Raw genomic sequence first — 26,493 nt, 5'->3', positions numbered from 1 at the left:
TTTTTCGGGGTGGGGAGCGGCGGAAAGTGGGGAGCAGCGGCGGGGGGGGGGCAAGGCAGTCCGTACAGGACGCTCCTGATGAGCGCCCTTGCCCCCTCCCGATCCTTTTTTTAGTTTTATTTTTTTATGTGTTTTCTGACCTTTGGACCAATCACAGCGCTTTTAGCTCTGCTAATGCGCTGGGATTGGCTCAAAGTTTGTTTATTTTTCCACTTAACACTTTTTCCTGGCACAGAGCTGTCCTAACGAGAGGTCCAGACCTCTCGTTAGTTTTCCTGCCTTTTTCCTGCGTAAAGGCAATCGGAAAAGGTTAGTGCATGTCGTTTCAATGGGGTTTTCACACTAATTGCTCATCTCCATTCCGTTTTCGTTAGCTGCTGGCTTCCTCGGTAAAAGCCCTTTGATGCATGCAACGGATCAAATTTTCCCCGTTGGAGAGTCATTAAAGGCTTATTTTGCTTTAGTGCATCTGCCTCTAAATCAGCTGCAGGGAGGCAGAAGTGTGCTTCTTTGTTCCAATATGCCCTGTATCATGCAGGAAGTACTTGCTTTCTCATTTCCACTTTTGTGCTGTGCTGGTGGCTAGAGCCGACAGAGGACTGGCAGAATGGTGGGAATGAACAGAGTAGAAGCTGGATGGGATTTGGGGGTGGGGAAGAAAGGGGACTACAGCAGAAGCTGGATGAGTCTCGGGGGGGGGGGGAAGAAAGGGGAACAAAAAAGAAGCTGAATTGGGGGGGATAGAAGGAATGGGTCTTGGGAGGAAGGGGAGCAGAGCAGAATCTAGATGTGACTCAGCGGGAGAAGAGGAACAGAGCAGAAGACAGATGGGACTCGGGCGAGGGAGAGAAATAAAGCAGAAAAAGAACTGAAGAACTGGGACTTGGTGACTGACAGAGAGAATGTTGGGGGCACAGCAGGGGACTGTGGATGGGAGAGACTCAGTAGGAAATTGGAGGGAATAGCGAGGGGTGTGTATTAGGGAATGGTGAGACTGATGGGAATTTAGAAGGGATAGGTACGAAGCTGTGTTTATTAGATGAGTTGGGAGTATGAGTGAGCGTGTAAAATGGGAGTGAAGCATGGGAAGAGGCTAAGACATAATGTGAACGATCTGGAGGATTGGAGGGAGGCATTGATAAGGGATGAGGATGCTGTGTTGTAGAAGGGTATGAAAGAGAGCATGGACCTCTGAAAGGGTTGAGTAAGAGTGAAAGAGGGGTTAAGAAGATGGTGAAAAAGAGGCAATAGGAAATGGGGTAGAGGGTAAAAGATAGAAGAATGGCCTGAAAGCAAGGGAAGGAAGGAGATACAATGATGAAGCTGAGGTTGATAGGGGGAAGAGAGGCAGTTGGGATAGATGAGGACTGAGAGGATAGAAATGGGGGACTAGAAGATGGGTGAAAGAAGGGGATAGGAGATTGGGGAATGAGAGAGACGGGGCAATCAGAGAGGAGATGAGAGGGTGATGGGAAAAGCTGGCAGGTAGATAAGAGGTGAAAAGGAGGAGACTAAAGACTGGAGTGTGAGCAAAAGGGAGAATGAGGGGTAAAATCACATATGGGTGATATAGAGGCAAAGAAGAGAGAGAAAAAAAGAAATTTAAAAAGATCAGTAGACAGATGCAGAGAAGAAAGGGAAGAAGACAAGAGGAGAGAGAAGAAATGAAAAGGGAAACCTGGAAAAGAATTTAGGAGAAGGGGAAAGACTGACATAAAAAATGAAATAGATTGGGACCAACCCAATAAGAAAAGTGCCTAGACAACAAAGAGAAAAAAAATTGTTTTTTCAATTGTTATTAATCGGAATGTGTCCGCTTTGGGAAAAGTGTGTCTCTTGTCTTTTTGTATTTTGCAAAACATAGGAAGAAACCTATTTTTTTTCTTAGAGTTTGATTCTTTTAGGGTTTCTTGGAGTTCCTTATTCTATATTAGGTGAGGGTCTTTCCATGTTGTCAGTGTGTGATTGAGGTGAGGGATTTCCTAGTATGTAGTTTCTGTGTAGGGATCTGTAGCATCTCATTGTTCTGTTTCTTCAATAGAGGGAGTATATGTGCTCTAGGACCTGATGCAATATTTGCAGGGCTGCCTTTTCATAGGTAGGGTTCTTGCACTTTGAGTCTTAGGAGTTAAGTCCTGTTTTGGTATGTTGTTTGCTAAATAGGTGTTGGGCATCTCTTTTTGCAGGGTTGTTTTTTAGTTGACAAAGTATTTGGTAGTGAAAAGTCTGTTGTTCCTACTCCACAGTTTTAATGTTTATATATTTTTGTATGGTGATCTGTAAAGGGATATAGCCTAGCTTCACTACTGGGGAAATGGGAAGAGTATATTACAGAACCGAGAGTTGTGGGGCTTATATTGAGATTCTCTTTCATTCTTTATATAGACTCCAGACTTCACTCTCGGGTAGAAGAAATCATTAAATGCCCTGTTTTTCCCCAGCCAGAACAGTATCTGCAACTTTACAAGACAGACAGGAGGTACCAGCAATAATGTGCATATGCCCGAACAAAAATGGAAGTGCTAGCACGCATCCTGCGCATAATATTTCATGTGCAAGAAACGTTTGCAATGCTAATATTTATGCACAGGACAAAAGCCATGTGTGCTAGTACTTTAGTTTTCTTCAGACATGCGCACAAGAAACTGCGCTTATCGCTGAACCTTTGTGTGCATAGGTCTAACAGGCACCCCCCTCTTTCTAACAGGCACCCCCCTATTCTGCATGCATAGAATTTTCATCGAATTAGCTTTCTACGTGGCATAGATTTAAGCTCCCGGTAGAAGCTGATTGCTTTGCCATCCACATTCAGCTCCACCTTGTGGCTTTCTGCATTGACCCCCAAATCCTGGACATTAGTGCTCCTTTATTATGACAGATTTTCTATATAGGTCTGGAATGTGTTTTTTGAGTTGCCAGAGTATGTAGTTAAAGGAGTTAGCTTAACGGGGTTTAAAAAAGGTTTGGCTGGCTTTCTAAAGGAAAAGTCCATAGACCATTATTAAAATGGACTTGGGGAAAATCCACTGCTTATTTCTAGAATAAGCAGCATAAAATGTATTGTACTGTTTTGGGATCTTGCCAGATATTTGTGACCTGGATTGGCCCCTGTTGGAAACAGGATGCTGGGCTTGATGGACCTTCAGTCTGTCCCAGTATGGCAATACTTATGTACTTATGAGGGATGGGTTACTGGAGCTTTAAAAGGGTTTCTCACCCCCCCCCCCCCCTCACTACCTTGGGATTGAGGGTTTTAAAGCACCAATCTTAATGTTGCCACCTGGGCCCATTCAATCTTATCTATGCCACTGCTTGGTATAATAATGACAGACAAACAAATGAATGCTAATGAGCTTTATTTTGCTTGCAACACTACATGGGAGTCAGGAACAGAATGTACCATATGCTAACACTCAACACAGAGAGATCAAACTGGTATAAATAATAAGCATGAAAAATACAAACCACAGCACCAGAGATTTGAATTTAATTACTTGCCTTACTAAGGCTGCGTTCAAAGTGAGTTAGAATTCAGGTATGGAGTGTGGTTCCCTACCACATAGGGTTTCAAATCTAAGGGCCCAATTTTCAAACGATTTATGCTTTGAACTTTGAGAGTTAGGCCTCTTTGAAAATGTGTTAGGGCTGAGTACCTAGATTTAAACTCAGAATTTCACTAAACTCCTAAATTTAGGAGCTTAAAAAGTGGGTGGCAAAAGGGGAGGATTCAGGACAAGGAAAAAGGTCAGGAGCTTAGCACTGATATTCAGCATTAGGCTCATAAATGAATGACAGGCCAAAATTTATAAGCCTAACTTTTAAGTTAAGATGAATTTTCAGCTGAAAACTTAGGCTCCTAAGTTTGGCAGAAAATAGGGCACACATTTAGATGTCTAAGTTAGGAAGCCAGCTGTTTTTGAATACTGGTCACTGAAAGGGCACTTGTATAGCTGGGCACCTGCATTTAACACACCTCATGAGCACATAAATGTCAGAAGTTTAGCACTTTTGTGTGTAAGTGTGCATTTTGCAGCGAAAGTGCCAGCAGCTCGCCTAACCGCTATTCTGTAACAGTCTGCATAAGAGGTAAAGAAGGGAATTCTATAAACAGCACCAAAAACTTGGGGGCCCAAAAAAATTCAGTGCTAACTGCTATTCTATAAAGGGTGCATGCGCTTAGCACAGATCATGAGTCTAACTTTTGGGGCGCTGGACTTACGGCTGCTGAAACCTGGTATCAATGCTGGCATTCAAGTTAGGCATGGTGAGGCAGTATCCTGTAATTCCACGGGTCCCCCCCTGGCCTCGCCCCATTTTCTGATACGTGCTATGAGACTTAGGCGCGGAGCATTATAGAACAGTGCGCAGCCAGTTCATGTGCAAATCCTAACTGATGCCAATTAACTGCAGTAATCAACTGTTAGCATTAGTCAAGGGCTTGTTAATCAATTAAATTGTGCATGCATCTTGGGCTTGTGCCCAGATTTTAGCATGCAACTTTGGGCACCATATTTAGAATGTGGGGGATATTGCGTAAATGCAAGGGGTGCACACAGGGGTATAGCACGTAGGAACGCATGTAAGTTACAAAAAAATCTGCAAATTGTGCGTGTCCCTGCCGCAGTTACTTGACCGTAGCTCTGACAGGTCTATAGCTGGTGTAACTGCGGCCACGTCAATGTAACGCACGCCGATACTGGGTTACGCTAACATTCTACAATGGAATCTGGGTACCCAGAAGCTGTGATAGAATAGCAGTGGGGCACCTAAATAGGATTTCCCCTTAAGTCTGCACCTGAGGTAAGAGAAGGTGAAGTGACTTGTCCAAGGTCACTCTGAGTGTCAAGGGAAGGCGCAGGATACTTCCCTGGCTTTTGGTCTAGTCTGCTGATCACCCAGCTATTCCTCTCACTCCCTCTTATGTCTACCTTCCTCAGGCAGGTCTTTGAGAGCTGTCACTCGGTATTCTACGCTAAGGCACCCTGCTCAGGATGCCATTAAAAAAAACACAATATATGCAAGTTGCATATTTCTTTCTTCCCCACCATCTCTTTTCTGAGTTAGTGTTGGTGAAGTGTATGCTGCCCTCTAGAGCCCATTTCTTGCAGAACCTGTTTGGAAGTGCTTAGCTGTCAGGGTGGGGTGGGGGATGTCTTAAAACATCCAGCTGTCCTTTTAATGTCTCAGTGAAGATGGATGTCCTCCCGCCTGTTCTTCAGTTTATTCTAATAAGCTAAAGACAGACTGTAGCCGCCTAATCGTAAACAGGCACTTGTTAAATGGGAAAAGTGCAAGGAACTGGGGAGAAACCTGGAAGTAAAATATTCTTGCACTTTTATTAATCTAGCAGCCCTGTCCATACATGGATCTGTCCCATTTTCCCTGCCCTATGGGGCCTAAAAGCTCAACCAATGAAGTAAAAGCATGCAAAGCAAAAGCAGCCAATCAGGAAGCCAGATCATACTTTTCTCCTTAGACAACAGATGTTCTTCCTGATGCAGAATGTTCTACAGTAAAATTAGGTGACTGAATAAAGATTTTCATAATTTTACTGGAGTAATCAGGGCTCAGTCATCATCTGCTTACTTAAAGCAATCTAGTTGGCTATACTAAGCAGTCAATATATCATAATATCAATTAACCCCCATTACATCCATGAACTTCTATATCCCTAGTGCTACAGGCAGAAAAAAACATTTCCTATCATTTGCAATTCAAGAATTAAATACTTCTTTGTGAAAATTGATTGATGTTTCCATAACTGGGCAAAGATTTTAAGCAATGGTGGTGAATATAATTGGCTGATTTTCTAACTCATGAATAATCTTGGTCCTTCAGTTATAGTGACTTCCAAACAATAGATAACACATTCAAGGTCTGATACATGCAGGGCAATGTTCAAAAGCACATACGTCAGCATTCAATGCAACTTTCATAAAGGTATTTTCTTTCTTCCTTTTGTCTGAGAAATTCAGCGTCAGCTAATGAAAAATTTTGCTTGGGCAACTTCATGTCTGGCCAAAATGTATCTCTAAGGATGAGAGGGGCCAGGAATATTCCAGGAGTTAGACCAAAATTTAGATATGACCAGCAGTTATCTGGTTAAATTTATCCATTTAGGGGGACTGCACAAATAGCAGGGCTAACTTTAAATGAATCCGCTATTCATTTAAGTGTACAGCCACATATTCAGCTGTCCTACCTAAACAGGTAGGCCACTGAATATCACGCACGAATGGAAGCGGATAAATGATCTGCTTATCTTTTTGTGGTGTCCGTGTCCTTAAATATTGACCTCATGGTGTTTTGTGTTTGAAACACCAAAGCTGAAGGGACTGCCCTCTGCAATCCATTGTGGCTTCATCACGTGGGGTGAGGTGGTCTGAGGAGGAAGGCTGGTAGCTGCTCCCTGCATTGGCTGCTGTAGAAACAGCATTCACCTGTCAGATTCTGCAGATAAAGGGCCGGCGTGCATTGCAATTGGAGGTGCACCATTTACCACCTAGTGGGGGCGGAATGAGAAAGACAAAGATAAAGCTAACAGATGTTCTACGATTGCTAGTGCTACTTTACACTTCTATAGTGCTACAAGGCATATGAAATGTTATCAGGGCTTTTTTTTGAGGGGGTACTTGGAGGTACTGAGTACCAGCACCTTTTCCACTGTCTGCTAAAATTGACCCATGGTCCCCAAGTTTTAATGAAAGAGCTCAGGCTCTACACAACAATTCTGCCTTGTCATAGATTCTGTGACTGATTGCGGGGAGCCTGGTTATTGTGGGGTGTGTCCCTCAGTGATCACCCCACCCTTGAAGGGTAGCCTGGCATTTGAGTACTGGCACCTTTTTTGCTAGAGAAAAAAAAGCACTAAGTGTTATGTAGATAAGTAAAATAAGATCTAGTACCTGCTCCATGGAGCTCATATTCTAGATGAGACACACAGACTAGACAAATAACTTTTAGCAATCCCTTAACTATTAAAGTAAAATAGGTGAAAATCAGAAAGAATCAGGGATTTGGGGTTTAAAAGCAATAGTCTTTAAGTGGGACGTACACAGGGCCAGAGATGAAGCAAGAATCAGCCACTCAGAAAGGCTGTTGCACACAAGACAGAAAGTAGAGTCTGGAGGTAGCAGTGGAGAAGAGCACAGACTGAGGTAGATAAGAGAGGAGAAGTTACTTGGAGCTTGATAGTGAAGGTGTGAAGAAGTTTGAACTGAAGACAGTAGCATGGTCCAAATGACTCTGGAGGAAGATGAGTTGCACACCTAAATTTTGGATAAGTAAACCCAGGACTGGATTTAGCTCTCCTGGAAACCTGGAGCCTGCTGACAACCCTTTTTCCTTTCCTCCTGTAGGTCACCTTCATTTTTACCCTTCCACTTTCCCTCCCCCAACCCCTCCAAAGCCATCTCAGTTCCACCATACTTTTATTTGTTCCTTAAATCTTTTCGCCTGTATCCACATTTCCTCTCTCATCTGATTTCTAAGGGTTTTTTTCTTCTATTACCCATTTTATTCTCTCAACATATCCTTTAGTTTTTTCCATTATGTTATCTTGTTTTTGCTTATCTATCTTGTTTTCCCTTTTCCTTGAGTTTTTCTTTATCTTACTTATACTCTTCCATTGTCGTCTCCCTCCCCTCTTGCTCTCTCACGCTGACCCTTCTCACACATATTCTTCCTCCCCACTTACAATCTTCCTTGTCTCTCCATAATTCTATCATCCTTCATCTCTTTCCCTTCTCTTCCTTGCTTCTCTCTTACCACCTTTTTCTCCTTTCTTTTCTCCCCTTCTGCCTCTTCTCACTCATCTCTCCTTCTCACTGTTGTCTCAGCTCTTCTCCTCTCATCTCTTTCCTTTCCACAAAAAGTGTGGCCAGTATAATCAGTGGGAGGCTCTGGTAGCATCAGAATCCTCCTCATAAGTACATAAGTATTGCCATACTGGGAAAGACCAAAGGTCCATCAAGCCCAGCATCCTGTTTCCAACAGTGGCCAATCCAGGCCACAAATACCTGGCAGAAACCCACATTACTTGCCATCTCTGTTCTCCAGCCTAGAAGTCTCAAAAATGCCTGCGGCTCACCAAGACCTGGAACTTGGCTTCCATAACTCCTCTTGCCCAGTCCCTGCACATCATTAGATGATGAATCCATAAAAGGTGCTGCATACGGACACTCTTACTCTGTGCCGCTATCTCTCTCTTTGTCCCCCCCCAAAGTATAATACTCACTGCGTTTGTCCATGGTGACACACTGCTGTCCGCAGCGCCTGGGCTCCCCATTTGCCCAGTTTTGATAAGTCAAGCAACGTCCATCAACCCATCTGAATCTCTGGTGCTGAAAAATAAAGAGGCTGTTTCATTAGGTAGATCAGAGCAGAAGGAGAAAGAAAAGGTGGGATTAGAAGGGCTTCTAAGAGGTCATTTAGTCCTTCATTTACTAAAGTGTGCTAAGGTTTTGCATTTAACATGTGTTAACAGCCAGATTTAAAGCGTGTTAAGAGCAAAGCCTTTGCAGTCATGCCACTAACGCAGGACAGTGGCTGCTACCATGCTTTAATAGCATGGTTCATAACTACACCCCTGGAGGTGTTTAACTACATTATCGAGTAATGCGCAGTAATAACAATGCAAGATGCACTTTCTGCCCCTTCCCTGCACCTTTGTAAGAATTTTCACATTAGGTGTATAACGTGGCGCTTAACACACTTTGTTAACGTGCCATGTTAACTATGTTTTAACCACTATGTTCATAGACAATTCAAGTTAAAACCCAAGTGAAATATTTAACACAGCTTAGCGTATAGGCCCCTTAGTTTCTTATCCAGTACGACTAGTTGTGTTCCAGATCTAATATTGTACCTAATGAATGCATACTGTAAGGTTTTAAATAATAGCCCACCTCTTATAATGCCCCCCCCCCCCCCCCCCGTCTGAGGACCGAAAAACCCTGTAAATTTAGTTTAAAATATAAAACCTAGATTCCCCTAAAAATCACCCACCCTGGAATTTGGCCATCAAGCATCACTGGAAAATGTTTCCCTTCCACCCCCCTCTCCATGATGACCAGCATTTCTCTCATCCATCCTCCCTACCCCCCCCCCCCCCCCACCACCACCATGACAGAATGTCTCTTCTTACCTCTTCTCTCAGCAGATGCTGACACCAAGGTTATAATGCTGGGCTAGAGTGGGGCCTTGAGCATCTGTGCATGCTTATGTCCCAGCACTGGCCCAGTGCCATAGCCGTGATGTCAGTTTCAGCCAGGAGAAAAGGTAAAAAGAGACATCCAGCCATCGTGTGAGGGGGAGCGGGGGTAGAGGGTGAAGGAGAGAAATGCTGGTCATCGGGGAGGGTGGAGGATGGAGGAGAAAAATGTCTGTCATTGCAGAGAGTTGGGGGAGGGTGGTGGAGGAGAGAAATAACAGTCATGGGGGGGGGGGGGGGGGTTGAAGGATAGAAATGCTGGTCACTGCCAGGGATGGGAAGGGGAGGGAGGAGGAGAGAAATGCATTTTGTGTCACCAATTTTAGGCTTCCTAATGTTTCTAATAATTTCCCGGGCCTTTATTAGAAAGAATATGGTAAATCAGTCTTCTTAATTATATCACCACTGTGAACAAACCGCACCAACTTACTACAAAAATCAAAAATGCCAGCAAAAACTTATCTGATTCATAGTCCTAGCAAGTCCCAACAGAAACACTAGATGCCAAGGTGTTTTTGTCATGTTCTTACCTTCCTCAGAGGCCAAAGAGAAGACTCAAAGTGGGTAATTTTTATAAAAGGTGCCTGTTCTGTAAAGGCAACACATGCAGCCATGTGCTATTGTAAAACAAACACCAGGAGGTATTCCCAGTGGTGCATAAATCCTCACAGACAAACTGACACCTGCTCCTACACCATCGGGGTAATTTTAGAAAGGCTTTTTCCTGTGAACATGCCAGTATACAAGCATAACATTCCTCTTATGAAATTATCCCACATGTCCAAGTCAGTGGCGTAGCCAAGGGTGGGCCCAGGCCCACCCACTTTGGACTCAGGCCTACCCAGTTGCAGCACACCTATGATGTGACTGAAAACTCCCAACAACTGTCCCTCCTGCATACCAGCCTTCCCTCTAATGTATTCCCGCCTATGCAGAAACAGGAAGTTGCATCAGAGGGAAGGCTGTAGGGCCCACAAGAGAAGTGTATATTAGTTGCTGCTCATTGCTGGTGAAAATCTGCTATTTAAAAGGTATGCGGAATAAGGGGATGTCTGAGAAACCATATGGCATGCAGGTGAGAGAGGGAGAGACCAAAACACTTGTGGGACAAGGCAGAGTTCTTCTGCCCACCCATCTTGGGCCCATGCCCACTCAAAATTGGGTATCTGGCTATGCCCCTGGTCCAAGTACACATGATGATAAGAACTGTGTGCTTGTATGCGACTCTGTATCAGGCGTGTTCAGGGGTAGGTCTTGGCAGAATCAGAGGCAAAGTCATGATTATTGCACATACTTTACAAGTGAATATTTACACCTACGGCTTCATTTCAGCTAAGATTTATAATAAGCGATGTGGAAAAACTTCTCGCTGTCAACTTCACAAGGAAAGGAGGAAAAAGACCTCAGAAACCTTTAAGGGCAGACATAAATATTTGTTCTTCATTGGTTCCACTTACCATTTATTAGTCTCAAAAATAATCCCAAATCTTTTAAAGATTTTTAAAAGTGGTGCTTTTTAAAAAGTGCAAACTTGTGGTAAGTGTCCTACATTAAAAAAAAAAACATTGAAAAACAGACATTAATTTATAAGGCTGTGCTTAAAGGTTTCTGAGGCCTTTTTCCTCCTTTCCTTGTGACATTGCTAAGGAGCCGTTTTGTCACATCGCACCTTATTTATTGTCAAGTGTGATACTTTTTCGATCTGTGTACATCTCTATTTTTGCAGTTTTATAAAGACACACATGTAACTATGGATGGAGCTTATTTTTGAAGCATCACAAAATGCCCAAATGCATAATAATAATAATTATAATAATAATTATAATAATGCATTGTTCTTTGTTATGTATCCTATACTGTTTATTGTAAGCCACATTGAACTCAAACTTGTTTGGGATAATGTGGGATATAAATGTCACAAATAAATAAATCACAAATAAATAAATAGAGTTATGTGCATTGTTATAGAATAATGCATTATTATAATAATTATATAATATAATAATAATATTATATTATATTATTCTGCATTATTATTATACTTATTATAATTATATAATTATAATAATTATTAATAATGCATTATTAGTCAACAAGCTAACAACCAATTATCAGCACTAATTGGCATTAGAATTTACATGCATTACTTGCTAAGCGTATTCCATAACATGGTGCGCATAAATATAAGTCGCACAGTTGAAAAATGGGTGTGGTTATGGGTGTGGCATGTGCGGGTCATGAGCGTTTCTAAAATCTATGCATGTTGTTATAGAACACACCCACTCCATGCCTAAAATAGGCATCAGGATTTACACCAGGTTTTACTTGGCCTAATTGACTGTGGCTAAATTTAGTCACGTGAACCAGCGCTCAGCATACTCTATATACCGCACAGAAATTTAGGCTTATTCTGTAAAGTACGCCTAAATTAAAGCATACTTTATAGAATATGCCTAAGCAAAGTTCATTTTGGCGCCAAATTTTTAGGTGTGCTATATAGAATCCTAATTGTCTTTTACTTACTCCAGAACTTTTCTGTAGCCCAATCCAGAATGAGGGGGCTCTGGTGTTCTGTGCGAAGACACGGCTTAGGATGCTCTGGTTGACACACTGATTAGAGATACTGGTTAATTGGCCTTTATGACACCTACATGTTCTCTACAACAGCAGAAAAAAAAAGAACAGCAAAAAAGAGCAGTTATAATTATTTTGTATATAAATCAAATCTTCGCAGTAGGCAATAGACATTAGTATTCTGCAAATATACCATGATCTAAAAATATACTGGCCTTCACCTGGCCCAAGTATAATTCTGATTGAGCCACTCAGATTTAGCACTTTTTTTTTTCAAAATCCCCATATTAAAAACAATCCTCTCTGCTTTTGGAAGACTCTTGGTTTTCGAGGGACCAAACAGTGAAGCAAGAAAGTACAAAATCTAAAAGAGTTTTTGTTTTTTTTCCCCTTGGTTACAATATGGCTTTTGTTTCAAATATGCCACAATATTGTAACTCTCAGTATTACTGGAATGAACGTGGGGTGTCTCATAGCCATTACCCTACTAGGGCACCAGTAGGATAATCTAGAATCCCTCCCACCCTACCCTTCACTCAGCCACCCCACACCTCACTCATAGGAAGGTGATCAAAAGCCCTGCGCTGTTCCAAACAGTGCTCTAAAAATAGCAATGGAACAGCGCGGGACTTTACCGGACCTATGATCAGAGATAATTGCATACAAATTTAAGCACGCAATTCTCTCTGATCATGGGGTAGAAATGCAGGAGGATTGTCTCCAGCCCCCCTAAATCCCCCTCCAGCATTTCACCGATGTCCCTGGTGGCCCAGTGGGCCGCAGGTAAACCCCACCACCACCACCACCACCTGGTGGACTAGCGGCCCTTCCCCATCCTCCTACCTGCAGTTGGAGGAGGGAGGTGGCCTCCCACCTCTTCCATCGGCACCGCCTGCAAAATAGCGGTGCCCAGCCCTGCCCAGTGCATCCTGGGATGCGCTGGGTTTGGCTTCACACCTTATGAGGGAGTTTCTCCCTTATATGACACCCCATATACAGGTTTCTTCTATAGATTGATTTTTGGGGTAGTAACTCAATTAAACTTTCCCTCATCACCCCCCTTTGAGGCTTCAAATATTATCCCTTGCTTTCATGCTTTTATCAGATTATTTAGAATTGCACAGAACTGTAATGCAGGTGAGTCTGTTTCGCAGAGTACAGCATTGTTTAGCAAGCTATTGGAGTGGTGTGACATGGCGAGCTGTAGTGCATGTGTGATAGATATCACCAAGGATATCTGAGCCTGGCACGGCCGCACGGCCATGTGTAAACGAGAAGAAAAATGTTGAAATTTTAAGGACGATTTTGGACGTAAGCAAAGGGAGGAGAATACGGAAATTTTGCTAATTGTATGTGGTAATGGCTAATTATGACATGTATATTAAGCTGAACCTTACAATACTTCTTTTCCATTGAACTCTGTGCTCTGACCCTTCAGCAAGGCCCTAACAAATATTGACCTGCATGCTCTCACTTGTACCTATTGTAATGAGGCAATCCCAGAAGGCCCCTCTAGGGGGTGGAATCCCAGCAAAACAACTGGGGGTCTTTTACTAAGCCACAGTAGCGTTTTTAGCTTGCGCTAATCATTAGCATGCACTGGACGCTAGAGACACCCATAGGAATATATGGATGTCTCTAGCGTTTAGTGTGTGCTAATTATTAGTGTGTTCTAAAAACACTACCGTGGCTTAGTAAAAAAAAAAAAAACCCTCAGGGACAAAGCTTCTGGCCTTAGATCTAAGGGATGGAAATAAAAACTGGAATGCCTTCAGGAAGAAAGGATTAGGATTGTTCCTCCTAAGCTAGAGGTGGATTTGCCTTGTTTGGCAGCCAGGGGGAGCCTCAGTGAGAAAGTCCAGCTCCCCTGGGTGGAAAAAGCAAGACGCACCTCATCAGGAGGGGAAGCTTGGGGGAAGGAGCCATTTCCATCCCCAGCTGAAAATAGGCATAGGCAGGCTTGAGCCAGAAGGACAGAGAGGACCTAGGAAGAGGAAGGTGTCACTCTCTCCCACCCCCAGAGGTTATGGAGTGTAGGGAGCAAGGCAACCATAACTGTGGTTGTGAAGCAGAGGGCGGTGAACTTAAATAGGAAGCCAGCTAAAGGAATTCCAGGTACTGCAAAAGGCAGATGTGGGAAGCCACAGAAAGAAACCCGTGGGAGCGGGGAACTGCCAGCCTCAATAGCGGAGGGACAGACCACTGAAAGAAGTTTGTGGGGAACATTTGAAGTTGGGACAGATACCCCTGGTGGAACAGAACCGGGTACAAAAACTCTTAGGATTGATTTTGCGTTTGTGGCCACTGCTGGTTTCTTGTTTTCCCTTTGTTTGCTGCACTTGTGTTAACACTGCTTGGCTGGAATAAAGGAATAAAACCTGGAGTGGATCACTTTGTGGCCTTGACCTGAACTCAGGAAAACTATAAAGCTGGGAGTGTTGTGCAAGTGATAGAAAGCTTGGTAGAGCACAGGACCCAGGGTTATTATCACACTACTTTCTTGTTTCAATGTCCAGAGGCATACAATTGAGTATGTAGAGAGAAGTATAACTAGAAATTTCCCTGTATTTTATAACCTTCACTCGCAATCTAGCTCAGCCATCACAGAAAGAAGCGACAGACCATGACCCCTCCTAAACATATATGTGTATCCTGAATCTAACCACTAGCCTCGGTCGATTGTGGAATGATGAAGAGTCCCTCTGCCCCAGGAGACATAAATTCTGCTTCCACAGTACATTTCTTTAGCCTAAGGAGTACAACTGTCACACGGGTTTGGCAACAAGGTCAACCACCTTGATGGAGGAATAAGCATCACATTACCCTTTTGACTGATGGGCAGATGCATCAAAGTCTGATTAAAGACCGATTGCTATTTCCAACTCAGCAAAGATGATCAAAACAAACGGGATGCAAATGAGCTGCGCGCAAAAACTGCGAGCAGCTCGGCAGGGGGGAAGGTAATCGGTCACCCAAGCATGTGTAGAACAGCCAATCGCTAAGCGTGGCTGCCCTGTGCATGCTGCAGACATCTTTCATACACTCATGGAAGCTGCGTGTATGAAAGCAGTGTGTAGCTGTTTTCTTTTTTTCCCTACGTTGTTTAATTGACCCAGCTGTCTCCTCTGCAGCACACCTTTTCCTGCCGCCAAACCTGCCCGCTGACCTTTGGCAGCAGTGGAGCCAGTGTTGACGGGGATGGAAGCAAGCCAGGGGGAAGAAGAGAGTGAAGGGCTGCTTGGCGAGCGGGGTGGGGAGGCAGGTGCTAGAGATGCCACAGCTCTCCTCAGCCAATAGGCAGCTGCTATTTCTGAGGTAATGGGAAAGAAACAGCAGTACCGACAGGTCCTAACCACCTGTAAAAATTTCACCATTAAGGTAGGCAGTCCTTTCTGTGCATCACTCGGAATGCAGATTTGAATAGTTACTAGCTCATTATAATAACTTTGTATGCGATTATTGTTAGCTGCTACCATGACAGGAAAAGAGCCCTCAGAACCCCTTTATGCCTGCCTCGCTGAACTCCGTGCTCGCTTAACTGGCTCCAACCAGTATAAAAAGCACGTTGCTGGCTCATTAATTTTATAGGATGTTTGTGTGATCATCTTGATTGTTGAGATTAATTATCAAATCTTGGGTGGGAGGCTGCACGCTCAGGGCCTGAAAGTTAATTGAGACACTGGCTCTGCTTGGCTGCCCTCTGGGACGGGGTGGAGGGGGGTGTGTGGTTCAACTTCTATGATATTTACCTAATTTAAGTTTGGTTTTGAAAGGGGATTGATGCTTACTTTGAATTTCTGTATATCAGTGGCTTAGTTTTACATTATATATTCTCTTTCTGTTTTGCACACCACTCTAGGTGATTCATTTGAATCACGAAGATGGCCTACAAATGTTTAAAATAAATAAATTATACAATGGATTAATCAATTATTTGTATTGTACCTGTGCCTGCTGAAAGGTCTGATGGCAAAGGATGATAAGATACTGACAGGTTTCGGAGCCATTGCAGAGTTTGGAGGATTCGATTAAGATTTTCTTTTCCCCACACTCTTCCTGGCAATCCGAGGCGAGTGGGGTTGTCTCTTCTTCCTCCTCTTCCTCTGCGGTGCTCTCCTCTTCTGTGAGCAAGTCCATTTCATTATCTCCCAGCTCCTCCAGGTCTTCCTCCCCTGTCGTCCAATGAAAGGAACACAGAAAGAACATGAGATGCTGAACGACAGAAGGCCCATATTTCTGTTAATTGGTGAAAACTACACCCAATGATTCCAGTTTTCTGCAACTCTCTAAGGGGAAATAAAAATGGGAAAAAAAATTGTGCAAACAAACCTTCTGCAACAAAGTGCTATGAGACTTTTTCCTGAAAATGATAAAATTGAAAAATCAAGCGAACGTTCCACAGCCATTTTTGCATAAATCTTTATTTCTTATTTAGGCCAAGTTATGCCATTGGCAAACTTTGCACATCCTTTGTGTCCACATTTAGGGGGCCCTATGAGATGTGCTCTGGACTCAAGGTTAGGATTGCTAACTGTCAGACTTTTTTTTTTTTTTAGGTTTTACATTGATGCCCAAAAGGTAGAATGATAATATGTCTGGACATTGCTCTGAATTTACAATCTCTATGTGCAGTTCTCTGGTCCCCCCCCCTCCTCCCCCAGCCACAGTAGGCCTGCCTTGCCTGTTTCCATTGTAACTAGCAGCAGAAACTGGGGGTAAGATCCAGTCAATGGAAAGGTAGTGGGTGCAGAGCACTGGATGGCAGTTCTAGTCACAGGATGGATCTGGAGGAAGTTTCTGTGCTATAGAAGTGAAATTACTGCATGTGGTTGGGGTCGAAAAGAAATAAAGCCCCTGCAAAAAAAATGCCCCAATACATTTCTATGGGAAAATCAGTTCTAACAGCTGCAAAATATGTAAAGTGATTCAGAGTCTCCTTGCTCAACATACCAGAAAAAGAGCAAAACAGAGAGAAAACAAGATGGCAACACTTTATTTTCTTAATCATGGTTCCTATTCATCCTTTCTTGTTATCAGTGCCAAGGAAGTCTTGATCCCTGAACAGACCCTGAGGTCTCGCCATCATCTACATAGTGCCAATAACACCCTGGAGCATAAAGAGAAAAAAAACAATCTCACCTGATTCCTGAGCAGAGGTTGTCCCTAGCAGAAGCAGCAGCAAAATCATGTAGACTTTCATCTTGACTATGTCCTAAAAGAAAAAAAAAATCCAGAGAGAGAGAGATTGATGAGAGTGTGTGTAGGTACCAAGGTGACACATTTGTAAGGGACTATAGGTTCATGTGGAATTTTGTAATCATATTGCTGAAGACTGGCAGATTTTGTTGTAAACTTTCCTGGAGGATCTCATCTAACCTTGGTCAGTGGTAGCTTAATAATGCTTCCCTCACAGGGGACCTTGTGGGCTCTTTGTCTGGTCCCTTTCTTTGCAACCTTCTCAGCCAGGGTCAGCAGAATACCTTTTTGGTTGGTAGGTAGAGAGTGGCTAACTAACCAAACAGTGCCCCCCTCCCAAAGCTCTCTAGTTGGTGACACTGAGTGGGGCAAAGCACCCTCTTCCACTGCCTCTGCTCTCAGTTCTTGGAGAATTCCATCTTGGACTTCACTGACACTCCCCACAATTTCAGTGCCACTACTTGTGATTTGATGAGAGTTGGTAGAGGGGTGCAGAGCCTCCAAAGCTATTTTACTGAAGATTTTCAAGAGGATGAGAAAGACTGACAACAGGAGGAGAACAAGGCACGAATAATGGAAGGGTGTCAGGAGTGAGAAGGGAACAGAGAGATCAAGGAGAAGGGGACAGTACATCCATTGTGTCTCCGTTCTTCTCTTTTCCATCTACCCTCCTTTCCTTTCGTTTGTCTTTGTCTCTATCCTAATGACTCCTCCCTGCTGGGGAGAGATTTGAGGGAATCTCTTTCTTCCCCTTTTCTTTACACTCCTCTCTCTTACCTAGTTTCTTTCCCGTCTCTGTCTTCCCATGCCCTTGCCTTCCATCTCCTATCACCCCCGTTCCCATCTCCTACTTTTCTTACTCTGCCACAATCATAGTTGTCGACTCCGTGGGTGCTCGAGCACCCCCAATATTTCACCCACCGGAAGTTCCCTTCGCCAGCCCAGAATTTTAAAAGTCCCTCCCTCCGAGTTCCAGGGTCCTCCTTCCGTCTGAGTTCCAGGGTCCCCCCTCCCTCCGAGTTCCAGGGTCCCCCTCTGAGTTCCAGGATCCCCCCTCCCTCCGAGTTCCAGGGTCCTCCCTCCACCCTCCCTCTGAGTTCCAGGGTCCCCCCTCCCTCCGAGTTCCAGGGTCCTCCCCTCCTCCCTCTGAATTTTAAAAGTCATCTTACCTCGTCGGGATTACGCCGGCAGCAGCAGTGAAAAGCGTGCAGACTCGGCGCTTCAGCCCTTCCCTTCTCTCAGCTCTGGTCCCGCCCAAAAAGGGAAGGGCTGAAGTGCCAAGCCTGCACGCTTTTCATTGCTGCTGCCGGCGTAACCCCGACAAGGTAAGATGACTTTTAAAATTCGGAGGGAGGGGGAGGAGGACCCTGGAACTCAGAGGGACGGGGAGGAGGACCCTGGAAGTTGGAGGGGGGAGGAGGACCATGGAAGTCGGAGGGAGGGGGGGGAGGGAGCCTGGAAGTCAGAGGGGAGGGAGGGAGCCTTGAAGTGGGAGGGGAGGGAGGGAGAGAGGGGGGCCTGGAAGTCGGAGGGGAAGGAGGGAGAGAGGGGGGCCTGGAACTTGAAAGGAGGGAGGGAGGGGGCCTGGAACTCAAAGGGATGGAGGGAGGGCCTGGAACAGGAAGGGAGGAATGGAGGGAGGAGGGGTCTGGAACTCGGAGGGGAGGGGGAGGGGGAGAGGGAGGGGGAATGCATCACCTGTAAAAAAAAAAAAATTCAGCACCCCCAATCATTTTGAAAAGTTGGCTCCTATGGCCACAGTATCAGCAGGTCCACGTCTGCTTATGCCAGCAGAGGAGTCAGAATCCCACAAACCTTCTGACACTTCAACAAGCCGTGCTTCCATCTGATGACTCTCTTGCTGGAGGGAGTCAGAAGCACTTAGAGGCAAGGTTCATATATGCACTAATTTGTGCATCAACATCCCAAAACTTGTTACCTTCTTGAACTCTAGGAGTGAGAGCATTTCCAAGGTAGGGTGTGAATGCATGCTAAAAAGCACATGTGCAAACCACTCCCCAGCAACACACAAGCCTGCAGCCTCCTACCACTATCATATATCCAGATTCTCTCTTTTAATTTGAAGAATTCACAACATCAAAGCAAACAAAATATATTTTAAGGTTTAACAATTAAATAAATCAGTGCTAGGGAAAAGTCCTTTTAGATTTGTGTATGCCATAGAAGGGCTGGGGCAGTGGTGTAGCAAGGTGGGTAGGACAATGGCAGCTGTTCCACCCAAACAAACCTGACACTTCCAGCACTGTAGCAGTAAAACAGGAAGTGCAAAGGACCTCTCAGCTAATGCACCCCATTCAATGTCTTCTCAAGTCCCCCACCTTTCTTTAACAGGAAGTCTGTGAAAAAGAGGGGACGGGATGCACAAGACCAGGTAAATGCACATGGGCACCAAGGTCACAAGTGCTTCCTGGTTTGTTTGTTTTTTGTGGGGGGGGGGGGGTGCTGCAGTTTATAGATCTAACTAGAGTACTGGCTGCAGGATGGAGAGAGAAGGGAGATTAAGAGATGCTGGGGGGGGGGGGAGATAAGGGAGAAAGATAGATACTGGGAAAGAGGCTAGTTATAAGAAGATGCTGGGGAAAATGGGGAGATACTGGGGTGAGAGAATGAAATGCTGGAGGGAGGTGATATGGGGAAGTGGAACAATGCTGGGGGGGAGAGAGGAGAGATGGAAAATGGTCGAGAGGAGGAGTCAGAGGATATGCTATTGGGGAAATAGTGATGGAAAATATTGGATGGGAAAGAGGGAGGTGGAGATGAAGGATGACCCTAAAGGAGATTGGGGAGATACAGAATAGGGGAAGGAAGAGAGAGCAGGGAAATGCAGGATGGGGGAAGAATGAGAGGACAGAGGCTCGATTGAGGAATGGTGAAATAGGAGAGATACTAGATGGGGTAGAAGAGAGAGGGCTGATGCTGGATGGAAGGATAGAGAGGGAGGAATTAGTGAACGACTAAGGACTGGATTGAGAGTCTGGGAAAACAGAAAAGGGAATAAGCAGATTGAGGGTAGAGTAAGAAAATGGGAGGATGGGCCTGAATGGAAAGAAAAGCTCCTTGTAACTCTGGACAAGTTACTGTTACCCCATTTACAAAATAAGTACCTGTATATAATATGTACACTACTTTGATTATAACTACAGAAGGATGGTGTATCAAATCCCATCTCCTTTCCTATCCTTCAGACTTGATCCCAACCTACAGCAGGGGAATGGAGTGATGGGCCAAGCAGTCTTTAACTCACTTTTCCTACTGCCAATACCCAGTGCTGTAGCTAGAAGTTGATTGGGGGGGGGGGGGGGGGGCGCAAGTAATTCCTCACAGTCTCTCCACTGCAGTTGCCACTCCCCCCCCCCCCCCCCCCCCCATACCCTTGCTGGAGCCCTGCAGGTGCTCTCTAAGAAGTGGGGAAGCAAGCAGGCGGACAGGCAAAGCCTATCCCTCCTCTCCCAAATGGGTTTGAACCACTCAGTTTCCCATATGAGCTGTGAACTGAATGGGCAGGAGAGGTACCACGAGAAGAAAGAGTGGATTGGAGGAGCATTGGGTTTGCCATGCCATCAGCTGCACTCACCGGCTGTCAGCTTGGATTTGGTAGCTGGGAGGGGGGTGGGGCAATACCAAACCAGCCCCGGGTGCTAGAGACCCTGGCTATGGCACAGAGGTACAGGGGTGGAGTGGGGGGAGCAATTTGAAAATGTTTGTGGGACTGCAAGTTCATGTTCACAATTTTGTTGAGTTTATTATTATTATTATTATTAATTAATTAATTAAGCTGTATTAAGTTCTTTTATGAAACACTTACATACTTTACATCTGCCTGGAAGCAGATGTAAAGTATATGCCATCATTAATGCACTGAAAAAAGAAAGTGGCACACAGGTGGCATTATAGAATTGACATTAAGCATGGCATTAGTGTGCCTAACAGGAGATGCCAAGTTATAGAATCGTCCCCCAAGAGATTTAAGTTTTGCCTATTCCGGTATCCTCCCTTTTTCACTTCATCGTCCCTTTAACAGAAATTCCTATTAGATTCCACTGTGATTCAGCATGAAAGAGCAAATGAAAAGAGAGATGGGGGAGGGGATGGGGGAGAGAGAGAGAGAGAGAGAGACAGGATGCTGGTCCACTATCCTGGCTGCACTTCAGCTTTCTGTCCTCAGTGTCCATCTCTCTACTAGACCATAAGCTCCAGAAAGCAGGGACTCTGTATTCTATGGGACCCTTTAGTAAGCTGTGGTAAGCATTAATGAGGGATGCGCTCAAGTATCCTGCAGTAGTTCTTGCCAGTGGCATAGCTACACGGGGCCACGGGGGCCTGGGCCCCCCAAATTTCCTATGGGCCCCTGGTTTTGCTGACGGGGGTCCCCAACTCCCGCCAGCTGAAGCCTTGTCCAGTGCCGGTCTCCGGCACCGCCACATTGCCTACCCTGCTTTCTCTTCCCCCTCATGTCCTGCATGCTCCTTTTAGTGAAATTGAGCAGTTTCACTTAAAGAAGCGAGCAGGATGTGAGGAGGAAGAGAGAGCAGAGCAGGGAAAGCACTGGAGAAGGCTTCAGCTGACAGGGGCTGGAGACCCCCACCAGCCAAAGTATTTGCTGCTGTGGGGTGCGGCAGGGCAGCAGGGGGAGCAGCGAGGTGATAGGGGGAGCCACAGGGGGGCAGCGGTGAGGCGGCAGACTAAAATATGCCCCCCCCCACCTCTGGCTCTGGCCCCCTCCCACCACATGGTCTGGCTACACCCTTGGTTCTTGCATGTGCATGCACTACCCATGCGCTAAAAAACAATTATGTTTAGCACTGGGGGTGTGTTTGGGGGCAGAGGGTGGTCATGGCTATGCTAATCAGTTAGTGCGTAGGCATTGCTGTGCGCTGATTACCAGAGGATTAGCATCTGAGCCCTTACTGCCTGCAGACTGGATGGACCGTTCAGGTCTTTATCTGCCGTCATTTACTATGTTACTAAACTGTTCATGCGCTAATGGGAAAATTACCACATGGCCATTATTGCAGAAATGTCAAAATCAGCCATTTACTGGCAGTACTAAAAGTGGCCTTAGCATGTGGGAAAGACCCACCCTGGGGATAGCGCGGGTAGCGCTGCTTAGTAAAAGCACTGCTATATGCCTGTACAGATACGTTTAGTAGTAACAGTTTATTTGCATAGAAAGCTTTGATTATCACCTTTATATACTTACAACAATTTTAATGAGCCAATAACAGAAAAAATTATTCAAATGTTTTCTTATTGTAACCCATAAAAATATGCAATTCAGCAAACAGATCTACTGATCTAATATGACTGCGTAATACATAAAGTTAGAACCCATATAAATACTGCTTTCTAAAACATAAATGAGCTACAAAGGTCCCATATACTATAAAATGATAAGAAATACATTTATGAGTGTGCAATAAAAAATGCATTTTTAATTCATATAAATAAAACCACCCTGTCAATGTGGCAAGATAATAATCTCAAGAAGATTTTTGTTTAAACAAGATCATGTATCTTATTTGGGGAATTCTAGCCTCATGGAAAACAAAATAATTAAAACTGCATTTATTATTAATGTATTATTTTGCTTTACTGAGGACTTTGCATTCCCCGCTCTAGGGCCAGCCCCCACTTGATGGAGCTAGAGCTTTACATCCAGCAGTGAGCTACTGAAGAGACCAGGACAAGTTATTAAGGGGTCCTTTTACTAAAACGTGGCCTGTGCTATGACTAGTGCGTGGGTGTTCCACGTGCTGTGGTCACTTTTAGTATGGCTATACAATGGCTGCCTTTTCCATTTCCTCAATTAATGGCCACAGGCTAATTTCCCAATTAGCACATGGCCATTAGCACAGGAGACCTTACCAACACCTACTTTTTAGGTGGTAATGGCTCCCCTCGCTAACCATGTGCTAATTGAATAGCATGTGGTGATGTAATTGCGCTAACCAATTAACGCCTTGCATGCTACTCTCCACCTCCAAACACGCCCCCAGCATGTGGAAAGTGTATGCAGATCTGAAAAATACCATGCCTGAGCGCACAGGCGCCAACTCCGTGGGTGCTCAAGCACCCCCAATATTTCACCCACCGGAAGTTCGTTCACCCACCGGAAGTTTGTTCCCTCCCTCTCTCCTCCCTTCGAGTTCCAGGACCCCTCCCTCCGAATTTTAAAAGTCATCTATTTTACCTCATTGGCGTTAGGGCGGCAGCAGAGGTAAAAAGCATGCAGGCTCGGCTTGGTCAGTTTTCCCTTCTCTCTCTCTCAGCTCTGTTCCTGCCCTCATTTCCTGTTTCCACAAGGGCGGGACCAGAGCTGAGAGAAAGAAGGGAAAACTGAACTAAGCACTGAGCCGATCTTGCATGCTTTTTACCGCTGCTGCCACCCTAACCCCGATGAGGTAAGATAGATGACTTTTAAAATTTGGAGGGAGGGGGCCTGGAACTCGAAGGGAGGGAGAGAGGAAGGGAGGGATGACAACCCTGGAACTGGGAGGGAGAGAGGGAGGTGGGCCCTGGAACTCGGAGGGAGGGGGGAGGGTAAGGAGAGAGAGAGGGGAGGAAGGGGGCTTGGAACATGAAAGGAGGGAGGGGGGCCTGGAACTGGGAGGGACTGGAACTGGGAGGGAGGTAGGGAGGTGTGGAACTTGGAGGGAGGTGGAGGGGGGATGAGGGAGTGGGGACAGGGGAGGGGGACAGGGAGGGAGGGAGAGGGAGAGGGAGGGGGACAAGGGGGAGAGGGAGGGGGATGAGGGGGAGGGGGAATGCACCACCTATAACAAAAAAAAAAAAATTCAGCACCCCCCAATCATTTTGAAAAGTTGGCTCCTATGCCTGACCGTGCCCTGAAGTAGTAGATTTTAACCTGAAGTAAGCATGCATTAGTGCTTACTGCAGTATAGAAAAAAGGGACCCTAAGTTTAACTAGATATTCAAAGAATACAGGAGCCCTTTTCCCTAGCGGTGGTAAGCCCAACGCGGGGTGCCTATGGTAGTTACAGCCCCAGCGTGTTTCATTTCCCGCACTAGGGAAAATCAACCCATATTTTTAGTGCATTGCTAACCCGGCTTTAATTGGGCAGCACTATGCGGAAGCCCTTACCATCACCTCAATGGGTAGCGGTCAGTGCTTCCCCTCCCCAATGGCCATGTGGTAAGAGCAATCTTACCGCATGACCAGTGCTTTCAGTCTTTTTTACCCACTGTGGTAAAAAGACCACAGCGTATGGCAAAACACCCCTCCCCCCCCACCACCACCACTAGCGCAGGGCCCTTTTTACTGCAGCTTGGTAAAAGGACCCCTGTGTTAGATGCTAAGGCAAGCCTAAAGCAGCTTAAAATGGCATTTCGAGGGACACCCTCAGGCATCCTGCGATAATTGCCAAATCTGTGCGTGCTAAAAAAGATTATTTTTTTGGAGGGGACAGAGAATGGGCGTACCTAACCACTAACTGGTTAGCGCACGGATACTGCATGAGCCCTTAAGGCCTACCAAATAGGTGGTTGTATGTGCTCACACAGTAATTTTACAAAATGGCTGCCCACTAATGGCAACATTAGCACATGACATGCCCATTATTACAAAAAATATTTAAAAAGGCCATTTTTATGGCTAAGGTCCTTTGTTAACAGATTATACAGTTTAGGAAAGAAAATATAAGTACATGCACATAGCAAAGTTAAAAATTTAAACTGGCAGTGCTGGGCAAAAGACCTGAGTTCATTTCCCAGCCCTGGATCCTGCTTTTTATATTTCCAGAGGTTAGTAATGAATTCAGAGCCCCTGAAAATGAGGAGTCTACTGGCCTCCTAAAAGCACACTCCTGTCAGGATTGGGAGGGAACTGCAGAGGGCTGTCACAGAAGGTGAAATAAAAAATGGGAGCAGTAGAAGCTCATGGTGCAGATCTGAATTAAGCTGGAAGCGTAAAGAGACTGGGGAAAGCTGTCATGTCAATAAAAGAAAATTGAAGGCTTATTTCCAAAATCCTCTTAGTCCAATGTCACTAATATGGACTTAGTGGGTTTTGGAAATAAGACCTTCAATGCCAGACTAAAATTAGGTAGAAAAGCTTTGTGTGAGGAGGAGGAAGAATGAAGATATACAGTTACTTTAAGATTTTTTTTTTTTTAATTTCATACTATCATTATACCCAGTACAACTAGGATCATAGGACTATTCCCCTCTGATCAGGTGTCCTCTCTTCAGATGCTGTAATTCACTTACTGTAAGAGATTCAGAGTTAGACATTATCATTTTTAATAGGCTACAGCAATCATATCTACTCACCTTCTCACCAGGCTCTTCCCACTGTCAGAAGCTGTATAAAGTGATTCCATCTCACCTCAATATATACAGCTGTTTGGGGAAGTTATTACAGAGGAGAGAATATTTCTCCATTCTGGGGCAGTTTTTTTTTAGTGATAACATCGTCTTTCAAAATCCACACTTTTTGCAGACGTTTGTATATTGCTCTCTAGGGATCTGGATGGTTCAGGAGATTGGCACAGAGAACTAAAGCTTTTCATCGTATGATAAAAGATAATGTAAGCACTCCATCCTCAGAGGTGAAAAGCTCTATAATCCTGTGCTAGGCCTATAAATCATCATGTATTACATTTTCATTTATTAAATTTATAGATTATATCTCCAGGCAACACAAAGGATTTACAGTATAAATTAGAGGTCAGAGCAGAGGAGAGCATGAGTAGAGTAGCCCATGGCTCACATCCAGCTTGCAGAATCTTTATACCTGGCCTGCAGTTATGAGTTGGTTCCTGGCTTGAGACACTGAAAGCAGGAGCTGTTCAGCCAGTAGAGACAGCGCTGGCCAGCAATGTCCATAGCAGCAGGCTAGTAATGATGGGCCAGTGGCTAAGACTGGACCTACAGGGAGACTCTCCCTCTCCTTCATTCCACAGATCCCAAAGAGGACCCCCCTCTATTCCTCACATTCTCACTAGCCCCTTCCTCACGCAAAGTGAACCTCAGTAAAAACGTTTGCCTATTCTTGGGTTAAAAGTTCTCTGCTTCTCTGCTAATCTCCTGAACCACCCAGTCCAAAAAAACAGCTGCAAATGAAAAATAATCGTCAGAAGGTCATAAATAGGCTTGATATTGATATATTATTTTCATTCTTGTATCCCACTGTTATCAAAAACAGGTTTTGGTTGAAAGTGGCTTACAATTTTACAGTTAGCGAAGTTACAGAGATGTAATACAGTCACAAAGTGGTGGGGTGATCATGTCCCCTAGGTTTGTAGCTTATTTTTGGAAAAAGTTTATTTGTGTTGACACCTTTCAAGTACTTAAATGTCTGTAATGTATCTCCCTGTTCCTCCTCTCCTCTAGGGTATATGCATTTATATCTTTGAGTCTTTGAGCACAGAACCTGCACCATTTTGATCGCGTTTCTCTGGATCATCATCTCCAGTCTCTTTATATTCCTACTGAGATGCAGCTTCCAAAAGTGAACATGGTATTATAAATGA

The 26,493-nt window shown here is 44.7% G+C and overlaps 1 protein-coding gene across 2 annotated transcripts; it reads right to left on the bottom strand.

Moving 5' to 3' along the window:
* Positions 1-3,339: 3,339 nt before the first annotated feature.
* Positions 3,340-25,332, bottom strand: LOC115456989 (bone marrow proteoglycan-like). Of its 2 annotated transcripts, none has more exons than XM_030186420.1 (6): positions 25,292-25,332; positions 16,925-16,997; positions 15,731-15,957; positions 11,735-11,869; positions 8,237-8,342; positions 3,340-6,502 (listed from the first exon to the last, which is right to left on the bottom strand). In XM_030186420.1, the coding sequence occupies exons 2-6, from the start codon at positions 16,983-16,985 to the stop codon at positions 6,444-6,446; spliced, it is 588 nt and encodes a 195-aa protein (XP_030042280.1). In that variant the 5' UTR covers positions 16,986-16,997; positions 25,292-25,332; the 3' UTR covers positions 3,340-6,443. The 2 variants fall into 2 exon arrangements, with proteins under 2 accessions (XP_030042280.1, XP_030042287.1); XM_030186427.1 differs by lacking the exon at positions 25,292-25,332 and adding an exon at positions 17,240-17,246.
* Positions 25,333-26,493: the final 1,161 nt, after the last annotated feature.

This window comes from Microcaecilia unicolor, chromosome 1, assembly GCF_901765095.1.
Source record: "Microcaecilia unicolor chromosome 1, aMicUni1.1, whole genome shotgun sequence".
Classification (NCBI taxonomy): Eukaryota; Metazoa; Chordata; class Amphibia; order Gymnophiona; family Siphonopidae; genus Microcaecilia; species Microcaecilia unicolor.
Note: the sequence above shows the minus strand (reverse complement) of the source record. Positions and strands in the feature narration are given on the sequence as shown.